At 35.6% G+C, this 22,561-nt stretch overlaps 1 protein-coding gene across 2 annotated transcripts in view; it reads right to left on the bottom strand.

Annotated features, from left to right (window-relative positions):
• GRID2 (glutamate ionotropic receptor delta type subunit 2) overlaps positions 1-22,561 on the bottom strand; it is a 1,632,436-nt gene that overhangs the window by 363,055 nt on the left and 1,246,820 nt on the right. For both annotated transcript variants that reach the window (XM_086406553.1, XM_086406551.1), the window contains exon 11: positions 709-1,021. In XM_086406553.1, the coding sequence (XP_086262679.1) occupies positions 709-1,021 (313 nt within the window). The remainder of the gene's footprint in view (positions 1-708; positions 1,022-22,561) is intronic.

Raw genomic sequence — 22,561 nt, 5'->3', positions numbered from 1 at the left:
TAATAATGCCCTAAGTATTTTATTATTTCATTTTCTATGATGGCAGTAGTCTCAAATAAGGGATTTAATAAGTATTCTTCTATTCTGAAACAGAGTCAAGTAATTATGTAGGCAAGTTTAAAGAGTAGGCAGATTGACTATCGAACAACACAGCAAAGACATTCTGTAGAATACAATGAAATTTCAGTTAAACAACTGGTAAAGATTATGTATTAAAGTGAAAGATATAGCATAAAATTTCTTATTGGAATCTTGAGGGCTTTTCACTGCCAATAAATATTTTTAATACATGAAATGATGTCTCTCAACAAAGAGCAAGTCTAAAAATCTCTTACATATGTAAATAATTAAGCAATATCTGCTCTGGTAGTAAGTATTTTCATCCAGTAAGACTATTTCTCAGAATTTCAGTTTGGGAAAATCTCATCTTGAGTTTCTTGTGAACCTGACATCTGACATTTATCTTTGGCTTTGTTGATGAACTTGAATTTACATCAAAAGATACTGTACCTTTTTTTTTTTTTTTTGCTGGAAATCTGGTGTTTGAGGTCCACTAGGGAAGAGTAGAATATGTTCTTTTCTGAGTGTTACTCTAAAGACCTTTTAGAACATTTATTGATGTCAAGATACAGAACCTTCCTAACTGAATTCATGGCATATGAAACAACACACTTCTTTTTTATACTATACCATATTTTTTATCCTTACCTTGTTGTACAAAGGATCCATACACAAACCACATGGAGTTGTAGAGAGTAGTAGAAGTCATTGATCCCATTTGTAATCGTGGAGGATTAAGCCAATTCAAGAGGTAGACCAGTAGACCCACTAGAAGGACTGTGCCAGCAATGCAAGCCCATAGTGAGAGATCAAATGGTGCAAGACAAGCAAACATATCCACTGTCTTTTCAGCCCTTCGAAGTAGGACTCCCACTGAGTAGTCCATGTAACGTGTTGTAAAGTCCACCACATTCTCACGGTCTGGGGTGATGGTTAAAGCAGAAATTCCTATGTCAGCTCTCTGAGAAATGGAAAGAGAAAGGAACATGTTAACAGTGTGAAAAACAACTTTATTTGTGGCACTGTAGCTTGTCTTGAGGGAAAAAAATAGACGCCTCAGGCAACATCTTAAGCCTTTTTATAAAAACTGAAAAGCACAGCAGAGACTTCTTAGAGAATAGCCATATGTGAATTTTGCATTTCCTACTGCAAATCTTAGCTCAGGAGAGTTAGACAAATTACCTTATTCATATTATCAGTGCCTGTGAAATCAGGGAAGAATATTTCGACACAGGTAACTCCTGAAGGAAACTGTCTTTTTTCCTTGGGTAACTTTATCAAAGCCATCATTAACACAATAGCAAAGATAAAATTTATTCTAAACAATTCTTCCTGAGAAAATATTTCCAAGAAATTCAATATATTATTACCAAGTAAATTATTAGGTTATTAAAGACATTCAACATGGCATTTCACCCTTGGTTTAGACTTCTCTGCATCAAAGTTTATATTATTAGGTTCTATATACATTAGAGTTTATTAGAGCTTTCATGGCACGAAGCTATAGCATCATACACCAGAAATTTCTACCATAATTTTATTTTTTAAACCTCAGAAACATTTTAGTAAACAATTAGATTAAGGAGACAAATACTCTTCTTGGAGCAATAACCATTCTTCTCAAAGTGTGCCTTAAATGCTCAGTATTTAGTAATCAAAATCATAGCATATGCTATTTGGCTTATATAATAAGGCACATAGAATTGCAGTAAAAGCACAGAACTAATGACTTCACATTTAAATTCTATGATGTAAAAAATATTTAAATATCTAAACTATGCATGTTGTTTGAAATAATGATCTATAGCTGTGACTAAACTTGCAGAAAGCTTCTTTCAGACAAACACAAACAATAGTAAATTGTTGAATATTTTCACTGTTCTTTTTTTGTTATTGTTTAATGAAAGAATATAGAAATTGGTTTTAATGCTTTCAGAAGAAAAAAGACATGAAAAGTAACATGCCTAGTGGAATGCTAAATCAACTCAGATACATCTAGCTTCTGAAGTAATAACAGCTACAAAGATACTCTACCTAAAGTTAAGCCGTGTGTGTGTTTGTATGTGTGTGTGTGTATCAGCTCATTCATATATTTTGATGCTGCTGCTCCTACTGCTGCTGCTAAGTCGCTTCAGTTGTGTCCGACTCTGTGCGATCCCATAGACAGCAGCCCACCAGGCTCCCCCATCTCTGGGATTCTCCAAGCAAGAATACTGGAGTGAGTTGCCATTTCCTTCTCCAATGCATGAAAGTGAAAAGTGAAAGTGAAGTCACTCAGTCATGTCAGACTCTCAGCAACCCCATGGACTGCAGCCCACCAGGCTCCTCCATCCATGGGATTTTCCAGGCAAGAGTCCTGGAGTGGGGTGCCATTGCCTTCTCTGATATTTTGATGCTAGGCCCTGTGATAAGTATTAGAATAGCTTCTCTCATTTAATCCTTACAATGAGTTATGAATTACATGTTTTCTTACCCATTCCACAGATGAAGAAACTAAAACTTCAAGAATTTAAGTAACTTATTTCAGTCCTCACACTCACGAAGTTTTCAGAAGCCAAATATTAAAGCTATGTTTTTCTTACTCCAAAGCCTGTGCTTATAATCATTTTACCATACTGCAAGAAATCACTCATTTGCCAAATGGCTCATATTGTAGGTAATTAGGATAACTAGTTTTAGGAAAATTTTTACTTTAAAAGAGTTTGAAATTTGCTTTTCTTAATTTTACTATTTACACTGCAACAAGGCTATATTATCATAAGTACTATGAATTTAGGCTTATTAACTGAGAAGTATTAAACTTAGTAACACTATGTGGAAATGAATTTTCAGAGAAATAGTTATTGCTTTCAAGCTCATGTATTTATTTTGCATTGTTCAGTTACTAGGAATCGGGTTTCTTTTCGGAAAGAAATGTAACCTGGATCCTTAGCACTTTAGTCCAATTTTTTCTGAGCTTCAGTTTACCTATTTGTGAAATAAATATAACTGTCTTTAGTATGACTATTGTGAGCTGACTCACTTATCCCAACCTCAGTGGTGAATAAGTAACTCCTCAAGATTCAATTAAATTCTCAGAAAACACATTTCCTTTTTCAGGATATTAAAGTACTGTGGATCAGTAATTTACGAATTGATGCACTAGGGACCCAAAGCACTTTATGAGTCAAAGTAAAAAATTTCCATCTAAGGAGGAATTTGCTGAAAACATATTGATTAAATATTTGTAAATGTTCACAAATATTTTGATAATAAATAACTAAATGTTTTACATTTAATTATTATGAATCAGAATAATTACTCTACTGATTTTTAATAATAGATACTTGCACATATCACACAGTAAATTTCTGTAATGTAATAAAAATATCTAGGGGACATTGTGTTGTGTTTGTTATTTTTTCTTTTGGAGAAGTGAACTGATTATTTTGCATGTGCTAAAATATTTATTAAAAATAATAATTGCCTTTCCTGTTTCTATGAAGAACTTCCTAAATTCTAGTCTACTGTCAAACACTTGGTTATTCTGTGCTCAAGGAGAAATTCCCAGTCACCCTGTGGAGAGGATATTAGAATCATAAAATGGGCTTTTTAAACTGTGCAAATGCATTTACAAACACAACACATACCCAACAACACACAGATTTTTCTGTCTCTGGGATTTGTATACAACTTCCTGAGGAAGTGCCTGACTCCAGACTTGTGAATCAGTAATACAGCAGACCATTGTGTTTGTTATTAGTATGTGATATTCTTTACTTCTAATAAAGAAGCTGTACTGTAGCAGAAGAAAAAGCAAGAAGCACTGACTCAGAAAGATGTTCCTAAAACTTCTTGAAAAGGTCCAAGTAACCAACAATGCTCAAACAACCATGCCTTTCTTTCTTTCCTTCCCTCTTTGTCTATTATTTGTCTTTGTATTTATGTATCTATGCATGTACGTATGTATGTGTATTTCAACTCACTTGTTCAGTTTCTACAATGACTTCTCCCATCTTTAGCCTCATAAAATATTTAATTTTCTCAGTCCCTCTAACTCTCAGAAGATGACCTCCGCTGCTCTTTTACAGAGGACACAGAAGATGCTGAATTAAAATTCATACTTATTTCTATTTCTCAATCTCTATCCCACATCCAGTCTATTTGACTCAAATTTATTTGCTATGGAGAAACTGTCCTCCTATCTACAGCCAACCCTCTATCAATAAACTTAACAACCATTCCCTTCCATTTCAGTTGCTTAAACATCCATTTATTGGCAATTTCACGTTGCTGATCCTCTGTACTTGGGCCCTTTTCTTATTTGAGATCCTCTGCCTTGGCAAGCCCATTCATATCCATTACCCCCATTGATCCCCATCTACACACATGATTTACAAATTTATACTTCTAGATTTAGAGCTGAGCTCTGGAGTCTGGAATAATTTATGTAATTACATAATTGATATTACTATTAGATGTCTCCAAAACACTTTGAATTTAATGCGGCCAAGACCACAACAGAGATATTCAACTCAGATCAGTCCTCTTCCGATGTTTCCTGCTTCAGTGGATATCTTTTCACCTAAGTCTTAAATCTTGGCAGTCTTTCTGTTGAGCAATCTCATCCTGTTCCCTACCACAGTTTAAAAGCTTTCTGTGGATTTGTACCGCTTATAAGAAAAGAGATTAAAATCTTTAACAAAGTCTATACATCTTTGGATAGACTATCCTCCACCCATCACAACATATTCCTACTGAACCATTTTTCTTTCCAGCACTTCTTTGTGATGCATGATCTTCTTACATGCTGATTACACTGTCTGAATTAATTCTCCTGAAACTTCAAGTGAACTCTTCTTCATATTCATAAACCAGCTCAATTATCACTTCCACAGGGGAGCTATTCATGGGCTGTTTTGACTGGAATAATAATTTTGTTCTTTACACTATCAGGAGTATTCCTCATTTACCTAGCAGTTATACCAGTTGTAATTTTACCCATATTTGTATGATTTTTGACCAATGAAATTTTCTATTAGACCAAAAGCCCTGTGAAGGGAGGGACTGTCATTTTAACAAAAAAAATTGGCATATTCTTGTATCCACCTGACCTGCCTCTTGAGAAACCTGTATGCAGGTCAGGAAGCAACAGTTAGAACCGAACATGGAACAACAAACTGGTTCCAAATAGGAAAAGGAGTACGTCAAGGCTGTATATTGTTACCCAGCTTATTTAACTTATATGCAGAGTACATCATGAGAAAGGCTGGGCTGGAAGAAGCACAAGCTGGAATCAAGATTGCTGGGAGAAATATCAATAACCTCAGATATGCAGATGACACCACCCTTATGGTAGAAAGTGAAAAGGAACTAAAAAGCCTCTTGATGAAAGTAAAAGAGGAGAGTGAAAAAGTTGGCTTAAAGCTCAACATTCAGAAAACTAAGATCATGGTATCTGGTCCCATCACTTCATGGCAAATAGGTGAGAAAACAGTGGAACAGTGTCAGACTTTATTTTTTTGAGCTCCAAAATCACTGCAGATGTTGATTGCAACCATGAAATTAAAAGATGCTTACTCCTTGGAAGGAAAGTTATGACCAACCTAGATATTATGACCAACCTAGCATATTAAAAAGCAGAGATATTACTTTGCCAACAAAGGTCCATCTAGTCAAGGCTATGGTTTTTCCATTGGTCATGTATGGATGTGGGAGTTGGACTGTGAAGAAAGCTGAGCACTGAAGAATTGATGCTTTTGAACTGTGGTGTTGGAGAAGACTCTTGAGAGTCCCATGGACTGCAAGGAGAGCCAACCAGTCCATCCTAAAGAAAATCAGTCCTAAATATTCATTGGAAGGGCTGATGCTGAAGCTGAAACTCCAATACTTTGGCCACCTGATGTGAAGAGTTGACCTGATGCTGGGAAGGATTGGGGCAGGAGGAGAAGGGGATGACAGAGGATGAGATGGCTGGATGGCATCACCAACTCAATGCACTTGAGTTGGTGATGGACAGGGAGGCCTGGTGTGCTGTGATTCATGGGGTCGCAAAGAGTCAGACGCAACTGAGTGACTGAACTGAACAGTATCCAGCACACTTATTTGAAATAGATTCATCATCAATAAGCTCTTCCTTCATATATGAAGGAAGGTGTAACATTTACTAGATATTTTAACCAGTTCTTATAAGTTTTCTATTTCTCAGCATAACTGACAAAGAGGGGATGTTACAGAATAAAAATAAAATGGTAATATAAGAATACTGTTGGATAGAAGTGATAGATTTATATCTTAATTATTTCAATAATTAAAATCAGGTTCCTGCTTTATCAATATACTTATGTTTATGTTATTTACCATTAGCTAAGGTAGAGTCAACTAGGGCAGGTTCAATATATTACAAACTATTATTATATGTCAAGTATTTAATGTAAAAGTGCTTATTTGAATTTTGATAAGATCTAGCACTAAAACTATTGTAGAATATAAATATTTTTCAACTGTTTTAATTACACAGTTGTAGCATTTACCTTGACAGGAAATAGAAGATTTACATTATTCTAGTCATATAAAGAGATGGATGGATAATACAATGAAAGTGAAGTAAAAGAGTTAGTTGCTCAGTCATGTCTGACTCTTTGCGACCACATGAACTGTAGCCTGCCAGGCTTCTCTGTCCATGGAATTCTCCAGGCAATAAAACTGGAGTGGGTAGTCATTTCCTTCTCCAAGGGATCTTCCCAACCCAGGGATGGAACCCAGGTCTCCCACATTGCAGGCAGATTCTTTACTGTCTGAGCCACCTACAAAGCCCTGGATAATACAATGGGACGTGCCTAATAGCCATAGGCTCACTGACTTTCAGAAACTTACACACAAAGTATTGAAATACATTTACTCTAAATTTAATTTGAAATAAATGAGCACATCCAACAAATAGTCATGTAGTTTATGCTTGAACATAATGCTAAGGACATTATACTACTAATACCAATAGCTATACATTTATGTAATGTTTACTATATATCTAGTGCCATGTTTCATGCTCCACATACATTATATTATTTAATATTCTAACAAGCCCAATTATGAAGATGAAAAATTTACATTTGAAATATTCTAATTAATATAACATATTGATTTTATTGTGAACTGATATATATTTCTCTGTATCCTCTATTAAGTATGTCTCTGATACATCACATTATAAATCTAAATATCTCCCTCTATGACAATATTTCAAATACTTAGAGAACACTAGTTTATTCTCTACTTAGAAAAGTTACTTTAAAATAAAAATAATTTGTTTACTCAATCACCAAGGGAACTTTTCATGCAAAGATGGACTTAGACTAAACTTAGTAATGCTCAAAATTCTCCAAGCCAGGCTTCAGCAATACGTGAACCGTGAACTTCCTCATGTTCAAGCTGGTTTTAGAAAAGGCAGAGGAACCAGAGATCAAATTGCCAACATCTGCTGGAGCATGGAAAGAGCAAGAGAGCTCCAGAAAAACACCTATTTCTGCTTTATTGACTATGTCAAAGCCTTTGACTGTGTGGATCACAATAAACTGTGGACAATTCTGAAAGAGATGGGAATATCAGACCACCTGACCTGCCTCTTGAGAAATCTGTATGCAGGTCAGGAAGCAACAGTTAGAACTGGACATGGAACAGACTGGTTCCAAACAGGAAAAGGAGTATGTCAAGGCTGTATATTATCACCCTGCTTATTTAACTTATATGCAGAGTACATCATGAGAAAGGCTGGGCTGGAAGAAGCACAAGCTGGAATCAAGATTGCTGGGAGAAATATCAATAACCTTAGATATGCAGATGACACCACCCTTATGGTAGAAAGTGAAGAGGAACTCAAAAGCCTCTTGATAAAAGTGGAAGTGGAGAGTGAAAAAGTTGGCTTAAAGCTCAACATTCAGAAAACGAAGATCATGGCATCTGGTCCCATCATTTCATGGGAAATAGATGGGGAAACAGTGGAAACAGTGTCAGACTTTATTTTTTGGGCTCCCAAATCACTGCAGATGGTGACTGCAGCCATGAGATTAAAAGACGCTTACTCCTTGGAAGGAAAGTTATGACCAACCTAGATAGCATATTCAAAAGCAGAGACATTACTTTGCCAACAAAGGTCCATCTAGTCAAGGCTATGGTTTTTCCTGTGGTCATGTATGGATGTGAGAGTTGGACTGTGAAGAAAGCTGAACGCCGAAGAGTTGATGCTTTTGAACTGTTGTGCTGGAAAAGACTCTTGAGAGTCCCTTGGACTTCAAGGAGATCCAACCAGTCCATTCTGAAGATCAGCCCTGGGATTTCTTTGGAGGGAATGATGCTGAAGCTGTAACTCCAGTACTTTTCCACCTCATGCATAGAGTTGCCTCATTGGAAAAGACTCTGATGCTGGGAGGGATTGGGGGCAGGAGGAGAAGGGGACGACAGAGGATGAGATGGCTGGATGGCATCACTGACTCGATGGACATGAGTCTGAGTGAACTCCAGGAGTTGGTGATGGACAGGAATACCTGGCGTGCTGCGATTCATGGGGTCGCAAAGAGTTGGACACGACTGAGCGACTGAACTGAACTGAGGATTAAATAAAAATTATTGATCTTAAAATTATAAAATATTTTAAAACAAAATACTGTTGATCAGAAGTCCTCAGAAATCCTATGCAGTTGACTTTGAAGCAAAATTTTTAATTTTACATTGTTTATGGGGTTCTTGAGGCAAAATACTAAAGTGGTTTGCCATTCTCTCCTCCAGTGGACCCCCTTTTGCCAGAACTCTCCACTATGACACATTCATTTTGGATGGCCCTGCATGCCATGCCTCATAACTGCATTGAGTTATACAAGGCGCTTACCACTACAAGGGTGTGATCCATGTTGAATTTTATATTTGTCTTTCACCAATTTCATTCTTTGGTTCTTTTGATCTTCACATCTTTCTAAAACATTTGGAATCTTTACTATCAACAATTACATCACCTTTTCCTGCTCATTTTGCCTCATTTAGAAGTTTGAGAAGCAGGCTTTTACTTTTTTATCTACATTACTAGCAAAATACTTATGAAGAGTATGTGGGAAAGTTCAAAGTATTGAAATGTGCCTCTATAGTGCTACCCACTTTGACAATAGTTCATTAGTTAACACTTCAGATACAATTTTTTTAGTCATCTACAAGTATTTTTACTCTACTGTCATCCAGTCAGTTTTCTCTATATAGTTTTTAAGTGCTTTGTAAAAGGCATTATTGAACTCAAAATATATGGGTAATCATATTCATTTTATGAATAGCTAATACCACCAAAAAAGAAAATGAACTGCTTACTTCATTGCCACCTATAACACATCTGATTAATAACCCATTCCATAAATATATCAGAAAATAAAATCAAATTCATTGCTCTGTGAGAATGAATTTTCTTTTCTAATTTTGAATATGTCAATCTCCAATGATGTAACAGCTCTCTTTTTCTTGTTTTGCACATATTATCTGTAGTAACTTGTATATCACCTCAGGAAATGCATTTATTCCCTTAGGATATCATTCATTTAGACTTGGAAACTTGAACCATTAAAGGTGCCTTAATTAAAGACTTTTGGACTGCAAGGAGATCTAACCAGTCAATCCTAAAGGAAATCAGTCCTGAATATTCATTGGAAGGACTCAGGCTGAAGCAGAAACTGCAATACTTTCGCCACCTGAAGCGAAAAACTGACTCATTGGAAAAGACCCTGATGCTGGGGAAGATTGAAGGCAGAAGGACAAGTGGACAACAGAGAATGAGATGGTTGGATGGCATCACTGACTCAACGGACATGAGTTTGAGTAAACTCCGGGAGTTGGTGATGGACAGGGAAGTCTGGCGTGTTGCAGTGCACGGGATGGCAAAGAGCTGGACACGACTGAGCAACTGAACTGAACTGAATTGAAAGGTGCCTTCAATTCCTTTAAGTATTTTCCACTATCATTCTTCTTTTTTTTGCTGCCCTGCATGGCATGTGGGATCTTAGCTCCTAACCAGAGATCAAACCTGCACTCTGCTTTGGAAGCATGGAGTCTGAACCACTGAACCGTCTGGGAAGTCCCTCTCATTTTCACCTTAAAGATTTTTTTTGCACAAAGTGGAAGAAAAATCATTATTGAAGAGCTTTAGCACATATTTAACAAGCCGCTAGGTCTATCCTGCCTATTCAACTTCTTAAATCATACATTTTTTATCCTACTCTCCACAAGAACGAACTGTTCATAGATTTTTAAAAATTTCTTGACAGTTTTCTTAAACATTGTTTTATATTCTTTGGTCTTGAAATAATATTCTAATGTAAAAATTTCAGACTTGCTTGGGAGAAAATAGGCATTGAAGAAATGCTAAAGAGGATGAAAAGAAGGGTTGGAGAGGGAGGGAAGGAGGGGAAGGAAAAGTGGCAGAGAAGAAAGAAACAATGTATTCAAGTCTTAACCTTTATTTAATGATATACGCCATGGCTTTGGGCAAGTGGACAAACCTTCATCATTTCAGATTACTCATCTGTGTAAAGAATAGATTGAATTGGTAATATAAGAGCCTTTCTAACTTGGAAATTTTAATTCTAAAAATCATTTATTGGGACCTTATATTATAGTCATTTTCTGCTAATATGAGAATATAAACATTCTTGTTCTAAACACTTTACATTAAAGACCTTAAAGTTTCAACCGGTCTTTCTTAGTAAATACAATATGTCAGTTGTCACTGCCCTTACAAAAAAAACAAAACATAATTACTGGGGGAAAAAACCAATCAAACTGTCAGAGTAATCACAAATGATTAATTTTCTCAATGTCAAGACTTTATGTATTTCTTTGAAAGAAACAAATAAGTTTTCACATGTCACTGTTATATATTAATATTTCAGTTTCAATCATATTAATAAAAACATAGTACAATATCCATTACTTTTCAAATATCCCACTGGAAGTGAATAAATATCCAGGCAAAACCAATGAGATTGTCATTAAAGTAACTTTCATTCTAAAATTAAGATTATACTTAAAAATTCTAGAGAATTTTTAAGGAACAAAATAAAGAAAACAGTCAGATCCCAAAGGATGATTACTATTGTAACTCCCTTAATGTTTTTATATATTTACTTTTACACTTCTATGCTTGGACAGCAAAGAGATCAAATCAGTCAATCCTAAAGGAAATCAACCCTGAATACTCATTGGAAGGACTGATGCTGAAGCTGAAGCTCCAATACTTTGGCCACCTGATGTGAACATCTGACTCATTGGAAAAGACCTTGATGCTGGAAAAGATTGAAGGCAGAAGAAGAGGGTGACATAGGATGAGATAGTTGGATGGCATCACTGATGCAACAGACATGAACTTGGGCCAACTCCAGGAGTGGTGAGGGACAGGGAGGCATGGCCTGTTGCAGTCATGGAGTCGCAGAGTTGGACACGACTTTTGACTGAACAACCACACTTCTATGCAGGGTATTTGCAAGCTCACTGAAAAAATGGTATTGATTTTTGTTTTTTGAAGTATGTTGATTTACAACATTTTATTAGTTTTAGGTATATAGCATAGTGATCATGTTTATAGATTATACTCCATTAAAAGTTATTACAAAATAATGACTATAGTTCTCCATGCTATACAGCATATCCTTGTTGCTTATCTATTTTATCATACTACTTTCTATTTCTTAACCTGATACCTATATCTTGCTCTTCCCTTCTTCCCTTTCTCTATAACAACTAGTATATTTTTTATATCTGTCTGTTTCTTTTTGCTGTATACATTAATTTAATATTTTAGATTCTACATATTAGTGATAACATACAGTATTTATTTTTCTCTGACTTACTTCACTAAGCATGATATTCTCTAGTTCCATCCATGTTGCTGCAAATGGCATAATTTCATTCCTTTTTATGGCTGAATAATATTTAGAATGGTATTAATTTGGTTATAGCTTAGAGCATTATAAGGGAACTAATAATCCAACTAAGACAAGTACTAAGAATATTTTGTTATTGCATTATTACACTATAGCTACTAATATTTAACATCTATATAGTAGTAGCTATATTAGCTATACTAGCTATATTAGTAGTAGCTACATTATACTATAGCTACTACTATTTAACATCAATACAGTGCTTGTGTGTGTGCTAAGTTGCTTCAGTCGTGTCCAACTCTTTGCAAACCTCTGGATTGTAGCCTGTCCATGGGATTCTCCAGGCAAGAATACTGGAGTCGGTTGTCATTCCCTTCTCCAGGGGATCTTCCCAACCCAAGGATTGAACCCAGGTCTCCTGTACTGCAGGTGGATTCTTTACCGTCTGATCCACCAGGGAAACCATTATATAGTACTGCTGCTGCTGCTACTGCATCTCTTCAGTCGAGTCCCACTCTGTGCGACCCCATAGACAGCAGCCCACCAGGCTCCCCCGTCCCTGGGATTCTCCAGGCAAGAACACTGGAGTGGGTTGCCATTTCCTTCTCCAATGCATGAAAGTGAAAAGTGAAAGTGAAGTCGTTCAGTTGTGTCCAACTCTTAGCGACCCCATGACCGCAGCCCACCAGGCTCCTCCGTCCATGGGAGTTTCCAGGCAAGAGTACTGGAGTGGGTTGCCATTTGCCTTCTCCATTATATACTGCTGCTGCTAGTAAGCACTAAATAAATTGCTAAGATGGGGCAGTACTGGGATAGTAATGAGCTAAAACTAGTCAATCTTAAAGGAAATCAGCCCTTTAGAAGTACTAATATTCAGGCTGAAACTCCAATACTTTGGCCACCTGATGGGAAGAACTTACTCATTGGAAAAGACCCTCATGCTGGGAAAGACTGAAGGCAGAAAGAAAGGAGGGTGACAGAGGATGAGATGGTTGGATGGCAGGTTGTCTCCACAGTCTATGTGTTGTGAACATAATCACTTCCCCCTTCAAACAATGAGCTCACTCCCTCAGTGCTGCTCTAGAAGAATGTCCAATTTCTCTCCTGATTTGAAATGACTTTTAACATATGCTTAATTCATACAATCACACACACACACACACACACATATGTTCTGGGACTTCTTTTTTACTGGTCCAATTTCATACAATTTTAATTTTTTTATCTTTATGTCAATATTGTCAATATCTACAGTTCATGAATTTCTTGCTTTCTGTTGTTTTTACCTTCAGGTTTATTTAAGCTAAAGCTATGTAAATATATCTTCCAATGTATTTTAAATGACTCTCATAAATTCATAAAGTCACTTTGGAATTCTGAATGGACTCAAAGATAATTTACTTTGGTCAAAAATATTTTAATAGTCTTTGTATCTAAGAACATTATATTTTTCTATTTATTCTAGTCTATTCAAATCTATTTTTTCTCTTTTAGAGCACAACCATATATATTATTTTAAAATAACAGTGATATTCTGCAGACAGAACCACAAATTGAGGAAATTTAACATCAGTAACATACTTTAATCTGCAGTCCATATTACAACTTTGTCATTGGTCCTAATACTGTCCCATATTAGCGATTCAGTTCAGAATCATGTCTTGTGTTTAGTAGTTGTCTCTTAGTCTCCCTTAATCTGGAGCAGCCGTGGAGGATCTATTCTCTAAAGAACTGGTTGAGTTCACCTGTGAACCACTCTAGGCAAGGTCCTCGTGTATGAGACAATTCCTTGATAACTTTCGTATACATTGGTCTAAGTTCTCTTTTATTTGACTGGTTTAGCTGATATGTTGTCTCTTTTGCTGATATTTTCTAAGAACCAAGATTTAATTTATTAATTTAATTTGCTTAAAAATTTATTTGCCTTATTACTTTCTCCTTTTATTTTTATCTTCCTTATATCTTCTGTTAAAATTTGTTGCACACTTTTTAGCTTTTTAAAAAATTTATTTTTAATTGGCGGATAATTGCTTTACAATGTTGTGTTGGTTTCTGCCATATATAAACATGAATCAGCTTTAGGCATTTTTTTAAATTTTATTTATTTTTAAAATTTTTTAGCTTTTGAAGAAGGAATTAAATATGTTTATTTCCATTTTTTAATTTTTATTGATACAGGTTTTTAAGACTATAAATAATTCCTTATAGATTCAGCTATGTAGTGATTTATTTCTAATTAATTATTTATTTTTGCTGCTCTCAGTCTTCGTTGCTGCATGCAGGCTTTCTCTAGTTGTGGTGTGCATGCTTCTCATTGTGGTGGCTTCTCTTGTTGCGGAGCACCAGCTCTAGGCATGTGAGTTTCAGGAGTTGTGGCCAAAGGGCTTAGTTGTTGTGAGACAGGTGGGATCTTCCTGGATCAGGGGTCAAACCTGTGTCCCCTGCGTTGGCCTGTGTAGATCCCCTGTGTAGATTCTTAAGCATTGGACCACCAGGGATGTCCTGTAGTGTTTTCATTACCACTACTTGAAAAAAGTCAGCAATATATATATTTGTATCTCTCCTTTCTCTTCAAGAGTTGTTTAATAGACTTCATTAATTTCAGACGGAAAGATTTTTTAAATTTTGTTTTTTTTTCTAGTTTTATTGTATTTGGATCAGAGAAAGTTATTTGTAATATATCCTCCTCAATGGACCTTAATGGTGTTTTCCATGAGACCTAATCTATTACTGATTTTTGTGAATTTTTCATGTTTGCTTGAGAAAACAGTGTATTATCAGGATGTTATGTTTGATATATATACAAAAATGTATTAATATTTCATTGTTTATGTTATTTATTATAGTTTGAATTGTGTTATATTTACTGTGTTTTTCTCTGTAATGTGTTTTTGATGTTTTTTAACTTTTAAAAAGATCTGTACTTTTGTTATAGTGGTTAACTTTATATTTATACCTTTTATAGTGCCTTTACTACTTTTCTTTCCTGCTTAACCTTTTTTCTCTAAGTTTTAAATGAAATAGGTGACTCATACTATAGTTAATAATGATATTCTATTTTCCCCTTTCTTTCCTTCTTTTTCTCCCAGTGTTTAATAAAGCCATTGTTTCACTTTTATAACATATGACGATTTCATATTATCATTTAACCCACATTTCTAACCTTGTTTTAGCATCAGTTTTAGTCTTAAATGTACTAAAGGATCATGATTAGTCATTTCACTAAGTTTCTCCTGTTATTTCTTGGTCAAAAGAAGCTCATACTCTGCTAGTTTCATTTCGAGGGGCTCATGTGTCCACTTTTCTCTTAGCACTTGTTTGTTTGAAACTGTTTTCTCTGTAGACATGACGGAGATCTTGAATGGATATAGGATCTCTGGCTAGCACTTAAAAAACAAAATTCTTGATAGTGCTTCTCTAGTGCTAGCTTGCTTTGTGTGTAGCTCGTGAGAAGTCTGATAGTGATTTAACTTTTTACCATTAAAAACAGTTTGATCCTTTTGCGTTGAGGATTTTTTTCTTTGTCTTTTAAGTTTAATAATTTTTACTAAGCTATAGTTCAGAGTTTATTGTCCTGAATTAGTCTTTCTAGGAATATTAAGTACATTTGTTTCATTTTCCAGAAGTTACTTAAAGATTTAAACATTAATTGTATCATTGTGTGTTTTGCTTCTTTAGAGACTTCAAATACATGTATTATATTTTTGCCCTATTTTTCATTTTGTTTCTTTCACTCTGAACCTTTTGCTTCTTTAATTTTAATTATTTTCTTTATTATTCTTCAGTGTAATTTAATTTAATCTCCTTTGAGCAATTTGTAATTCATGTCCTATACTTTTTGTCTTTTGTTTTTCAAAACATATCCTGAGATTTATTGGATTTCTTTGTCATTTGACCATTTCCATGATTAGCTTTTGAATTTATGATTCTGTTAGATTTTCTTTTTAAAACATTTCAAATGGCTATTTGAGGCATTAACTTCAGTTGGAAGTGTTATGTTATAATTTTATTTTGCTCTATGGTTTGTCTTATGTGAGGAAAACGTTAACCAGCTTTAAAAATACATTGACATACTTTCTTTTCTTCTTAGAGTAGCTCTGAATAGAACTTGTCTAATTATTTTTCTATTCCTGGAAAACTTGTAGACAAGATTCCTTGTTCAATAGAGCTCCCTTCTCTCAGTGCAGTAACAAGTGCTTTTTTTACTGGAGGATTTTGTGGGTGGGTGGCAGGCGGGTGGTATCTACTGTTTCTGCTTAGTTTTTACAGAATTCTTAACTTTGCTCTTTAATGGCCTTCTACCTTCACTACCATGGCTTCATGGAGCACATGTCTTCCCTCTTCACTCCTGCTGCTCCAGAAGTAAAGCCTTCCTGAGGGTACTGTCCTGGTGCACTTTCTTTTAAGTCCCTTTCCCTCGGCCAGTGTTGTGGATCACCAAGTTTCAGATTTGTTTTCTGCACATTAACACTTGGTATTAAACTTTCTCTTTCTGAAAGTTATTTTAGCTCTGCTTCTTGCAAGTTCTCTGCTTCCTTTTCTTCTTTCTTAAGAAATCACTTATGCCTTCCTTCCTCTCTCTTCTCATCCATAGACTTGCAATTTCACTTGGGACTTCACTGTTAGCTCTGTTGGAATTTGATACTTACTTATTTGTAAGTTAAACATTTCCCAGATTTTAGTTGTTAAAAACATGAGAAAAGATAATTTCTAACTTGAATTTCCAAAGAAATGTGGAAATTTGTCAGGTAAGTTAAATCATATGAGTCCATTTAGCTCAACATGGAAGATAGGCCAAGGTAAAGGAAAAAAAAAAAAACAGAAAAACATATATTTCTGCACTGGAGTAAGATTGCCATCTATAAAACATAGAAAAGCAAAACTAAGGTGAAAAATAAGTAAATTTAAAACAGCAAACTAGAGAAAAAAGTGAAAATGAAAGTGTTAGTCTCTCAGTCATGTCCAACTCTTTGTGACCCCATGGACTATAGCCCACCAGGCTCCTCTGTCCATGGGATTTCCCAGGCAAGAATACTGGAGTGAGTAGCTATGCCCACCTCCAGAGGATCTCCCCAACCAAGGGATTGAGCCCAGGTCTCCTGCATCACAGGCAGATTCTTTACCGTTTGAGCCACTAGGGAATTATATTATAAAAACAGTACACAAATACATTTTCATTTTTAAATTATATAAAACCAGTCTACTTCTTATAAGTGAAAGGAATGCTCAAAATATCACTGACTTAAATGTCAATATAAACCAAGTTCCATGGCTGACAGTTCCAGGCTGATAAAGCTTCTAGTGTTAGAAATCAGACTTAGATTCTCTCGTTCTGCTGCTCAACACAAATGTTCCAACTCATGCTTTAAGATGGCTCTTTAATCTACAGCCATTCCAGTGACATTCCAACAAGGAAGAAAAGAGGATCAGAATAAGAACAAAAATCCTCTCTTTAAAAACATACCCAGAAGCTTTTCTTGAAACTTCGTTTTAATTCTCATTGATTAGAACTTAGTCACATGACCACACTAGATCAGGAGAGAAGCAAAGAAATGTATACTGTGGGCAGTCTGTATTTGGCTGTAATTCAGGAGCTATGTTTCTGAGACAGGAGGGAAAAAATACTTAAGGACAATGTCTTTCCCACACCTTCACATAGATAACCATTGTTCTGAGATTGATGCATGTCCTTTTAGATTCTTTTCTATTTCACATATATATATATATATATATATGTATACATATTTTTTCCAGTATTTGATCAAACTTTACATAATATTATATAATGTCTTTGAGTAACACACACAAACACACACACAGAGCTATTCAGTCTTTCTAAAGTCTGCACAGTGTTTAAAGCAACAGCTATTTTTGTCACCTTTGAATTTTCAGCACATAAATAACAGATGGTCAGAACTCAATATGATTATGATTATGATGGTATTCTGATAAATTTAATCATTTTCCCTTGAAGAACTTTCAGAATGTTTCCTTTTTCTTGCCTCTTATAAGCAACAGAATTTGATCTTGCAATTTGGATTATATTCAATTGAAAATTGTTTCTTGGAACTTACCCCACTAATTCTAGAAATTAATATTTTTCATTATTTCTATAGATGTTTTGTCTCTGACACCACCACTGTGACAAAACAGTATTATTAATTTAGTTTTCATGTCGTTGTTAGTCTTACTTCTAAGCCTCTTCCCAGAAGCCACAGGCATCCCTTACAGCTCTCTTTCTTCAAACCCCTACCCTCTATCATGCATATTCACATAATTATATAATTTTCAAGTCCCTCTAGCAATAGTTTAGCTTTCACTAGTCTGTCTATATTATCTATTTATCTATGTGTACCTGTGTGTGTGTAGCATTTTTACCTGAGTTCATGACATTTTCCCTCACTTGGAGCTTTATCCCTCATTTCTCTGTTTTCTGTATTTCTTATGTAGTACTTATCCCTATTTTAATCTTCTCAATTATAAAATTCTCGAGCTAACAGCTTTTATTTCATAGTGTTCTGTCTCCCTAAATATTTCTTCACACTGCTTTGCTCACAGTAGAATTCCAAAACAAGTTTGTTGACTTACTTGCTCTTTGCTGAGTGGTGAGAGAAACAAGTATTTTTATAAAACCCTAAATTGTGAAAGAAAAGGAATAGATTTCAAGGCTGTCTACTGCTTGAAGAGGGCTCTGTCACTATGAAGAAGTCATTGACTTTGTAGGTTTTTCCATATCAAGCTATCAGCCAGGTCTTCTGACCTTAGTAGTCCAGATGCTAATGTTTTCAGCTCACATAGGTGGGGTGAACCTCCACATCCACTAGCTGTACAACCCTGTACAGGGGAATTACCACCCTCCTTGTACAGAGGACAATCTGAGGTTCAGAGAAAGTGAGTAGCTTGCCAAAGCTTATAGGTGAGCAACTGGCAGAATTGACCATACTTATCACACTGTACTTGCTATGTCTGATAAACTTTTGCTTTTATGGTTTCTGTATTATCTCTTTCTACTAATCACTTACCCAGAAATTATTCATTGCTCCATTTTTTTTCTTCTTTTGGCATGTGTGTGGTTTTAATCCTTACTCTTATTTTTCAACTTCTGATCTGCCCTGAAGCAATACCCACTTTGGGGAAGTAACCAGGAGGAAGAGATCAACAGACACGATGGAGCATGTACATGTGTATGAATGAGCAAGAAGGCATTGTGGGCAATTTTAAGACTTTGAATACCCACTTCCCCCTAATAAGGTGGAAAACCTTTGGAGGCTTTTAGGGAGAGTGTGGTATGATCTGATTGACATTAGGGAAAAAAAGAATCACTTTGACTGCTGTATTGAAAATGGATTACAGAAGGAAAAAGCTGTAGTCTGGTAGATAGTTAAGAGGCTCTGGAAGTAGCCCTAAAGAGATGAAATAATGGTTTGCATCACTGGGTATTAGTGGAGTAGTAAGAAATGATCATATAGGATTTACTATAGATTTATGGCCAGAGAAAATTGTTGATGCAGAGTATAAGGTATAATGGAGGAAAGAGAAGTCAAGGATAATTCAAAGATTTTTTTACTAACTTGGAGATTGGAATTTTGCTTACATAAACTATGAGAACCATACACTATGACAGGGAAGGCTGTGGGCATGTTGGGTGGTGGTGAAATCAGGAATTCAGTTTTGAACATGTTACCTTTGAGGTGTCCATTAGACATTAAGAGGAAATGCTGAGTAGTACTAAGAAATGTGGAAGTTCCCACGTGGTGCAGTGGTAAATAATCTGCCTGCTAATGCAGGAGACATGAGAGACAACGGTTCAGTCCCTGAGTTGAGAAGATTTCCTAAAGGAGGAAATGGCTACCCACTCCAGTAATCTTGCCTGGAGAATTTCATAGACAAAGGAGCCTGGCAGGCTACAGTCCATGGGGTGGCAAAGAGTCAGACACGACTGAGCAACTGGGCACGGAGGCATGCACTAAGAACTGTAAGTCTGTAATTCCGCTGGGATGAAGAAACACTTTTAAAATTTGTCTACTTATAAATAAATCCTTGAGACTGGATGACTTTATCAGAAGTTGAAGCGTAGACAGTGAGAAAAGTGTTGGATATGTGTTGGATCTCTCTTCCCCTTCTAATTCTTACCAAGCTACTTAGCTTTTAGAAAACAAGAACTGTGTGTTGTATAGTTTATGTGTTCCCCACAATGCCGGCTACACATTAGGTCCCAATAAATTCTTACTGAATGCCAAATGGGAAGCAAGCTACAAGTTAGTTATTTATAAATTGCTGTGTTTCAGGCATTATTCTGCAGCATTAAAAGAGATTTAAAAATACTAGTATTTCTGCAGTTCTCAAGAGGAATGCTACCATCTTCAAAGAAGACTTTTTAATTATGTAGAGAGACTTTTTTAAAAAAAACTTTCTGAGAAGTCATCTTAAGTCTGTTTGTGAACAGAGCATATAGAAGCAATCTCTACCTGAAATGCCGAAACTGTAAATCCACATTTCAGTAAAATGCAAACCAAGGATAATGACCAAAGTTGAATGAATTTTAATTTTCATTACTGTAAACTTTTCAATCATTCTAGAAATCACTTGAGACTGCTCTTTAAAGATGTTTTAAGAGCTCTGTAGTAGGGAAATGTACGTCCTTTCTAAATGAGAAAGAACTAGCTCCCAGAAACAGTTTGTCTCTATGAGAAGTGAACCTATAATGGCTGTTCTCCAAGCAATTCTGTGTGGCATTAAATGAAATATAAAATTAATAAGAGACACATTAGATGTCCTCACACTTGTATGTGGAGCATCTGCAGTCACCTTCTCCCTTGATTACAGTTGAGTCTTGTTAGGTGCTCACATGTTTGCTTGTTTTTTAATCAGGGGAATTTGACTTTTTGTAATGCTTGCCACTATAAAATTTATCAAATTATAAACAGAAAACTCAGAATCATTAAGACTTAAATAAAATCCAAAGTAACCAAATGGCAGTCAAAAAGAAACCCAGAAATATCTTTCAAGACAGGGCTCTACTTTGAAATATTCTTCCTGATATTAGTATGCAAATTTAAAACAAAGTCCTCAAATGTGGTTGCTATAATCACGAGTGACTGTTTAAAGATTTCAAATATGGCTTCAACATTGTATAAAAGATATTTTTTCATTTCTTTTCAGTACTGAAGTTAAACTTTTTATTTAGCAGTTAAAATTCTCAGCATTGCAAAAAGTGGAGAAAGCACACTGTTGCATGGCCTATCTTCATAGACCATATAAATTATTATCTTCTTTCATTTGTAGTGTATTCCTCTGTCTTTATAATTTCCAGACTAACATAGGCTATTTTATAGAATGAGCATCCTAAATAAAAATGACCAGTCAATCTAAACACAATTCCCTAAGATTATGTTCATAGAATCATACAAAATTTCATGGGTAAAGTGCTCTTTAAAAGTTAGAATGGTCTCGCCCAAAGCTGCAGTCTCTTATACATGGAAGTTATTTTACTCATTAATTTTATCCCTAAACCATGACCAGAGACAGATGAAAATCTTGGTAATAGATGGCATTTCAATAGCCAACGGTAGACTTTAGGATCTATATATCCTCAATTTATGAGATTTTCTCATCATAGCACCAGTCTTTATACACCTTGCCTTTGACTGATGCAGTAGTGTGTTATTTATATCCTGCTGCTGTTGCTGCTGCTAAGTCACTTCAGTTGTGTGGGACTCTGTGCGACCCCATAGACGGCCTCCCACCAGGCTCCCCTGTCCCTGGGATTCTCCTGGTAAGAGCACTGGAGTGGGTTGCCATTTCCTTCTCCAACGCATGAAACTGAAAAGTGAAAGTGAAGTCACTCAGTCGTGTCTGACATTTAGCGACCTCATGGACTGCAGCCTACCAGGCTCCTCTGTCCATGGGATTTTCCAGGCAAGAGTACTGGAGTGGGGTGCCATTGCCTTCTCCGAATTTATATCATATAACCCACCAAATCTTTTTAGTTCTACACATATTTTACTGAATTTTTGTTTGTCCTTGCCTGCAAGTTCTCTTGAAACCTTAAAGCCATTCCTGGACAGCATCATTCCCTTTAGCAAATACTCATTCTCTATTCTTTAGCTCTGATTCAAGACTGATTATTCACCACTTATCTGTTCTTGCCATCTATTAGACCAAGTACTTAATGATTCAGGTCCTTTATCTGATTGAATTGCTCCTTAGTGTTTGCAATGTCTGCCAATTAAATATCACCTGCAAATTTAGAAAATTGCTTCTACAACCATTCACTAAGTCATTTGCATCTACATAATTTATTTCCTCTCACAGATCTCTTCTCATCCTTCTCCTTCATCAGTGTTAAAATCTTTCTTTATCAACAACAAATATTTTGGGCCTCTTTTTTTCACCTTTACTTACATACATTCAGCTTGTGTGATTTCCCACATCTGTGATTCCACTCCATTCTATATGTATATAAATATATTGGATTATTTTTGAACATTCACTGTTCAGACATACAAACATGCATTCTTAAGACCACATGTACTTTTTCAACTTCTTGCCTGACAATAGCTGACATATTCTGGGATATTCAATAAGTCCATTAATACTTATTTAATATA

The sequence above is a fragment of the Bos grunniens genome, chromosome 6, assembly GCF_055505025.1.
Source record: "Bos grunniens cultivar Pamir isolate PY7600 chromosome 6, Bosgru_T2T1.0, whole genome shotgun sequence".
Taxonomy (NCBI): Eukaryota; Metazoa; Chordata; class Mammalia; order Artiodactyla; family Bovidae; genus Bos; species Bos grunniens.
Note: the sequence above shows the minus strand (reverse complement) of the source record. Positions and strands in the feature narration are given on the sequence as shown.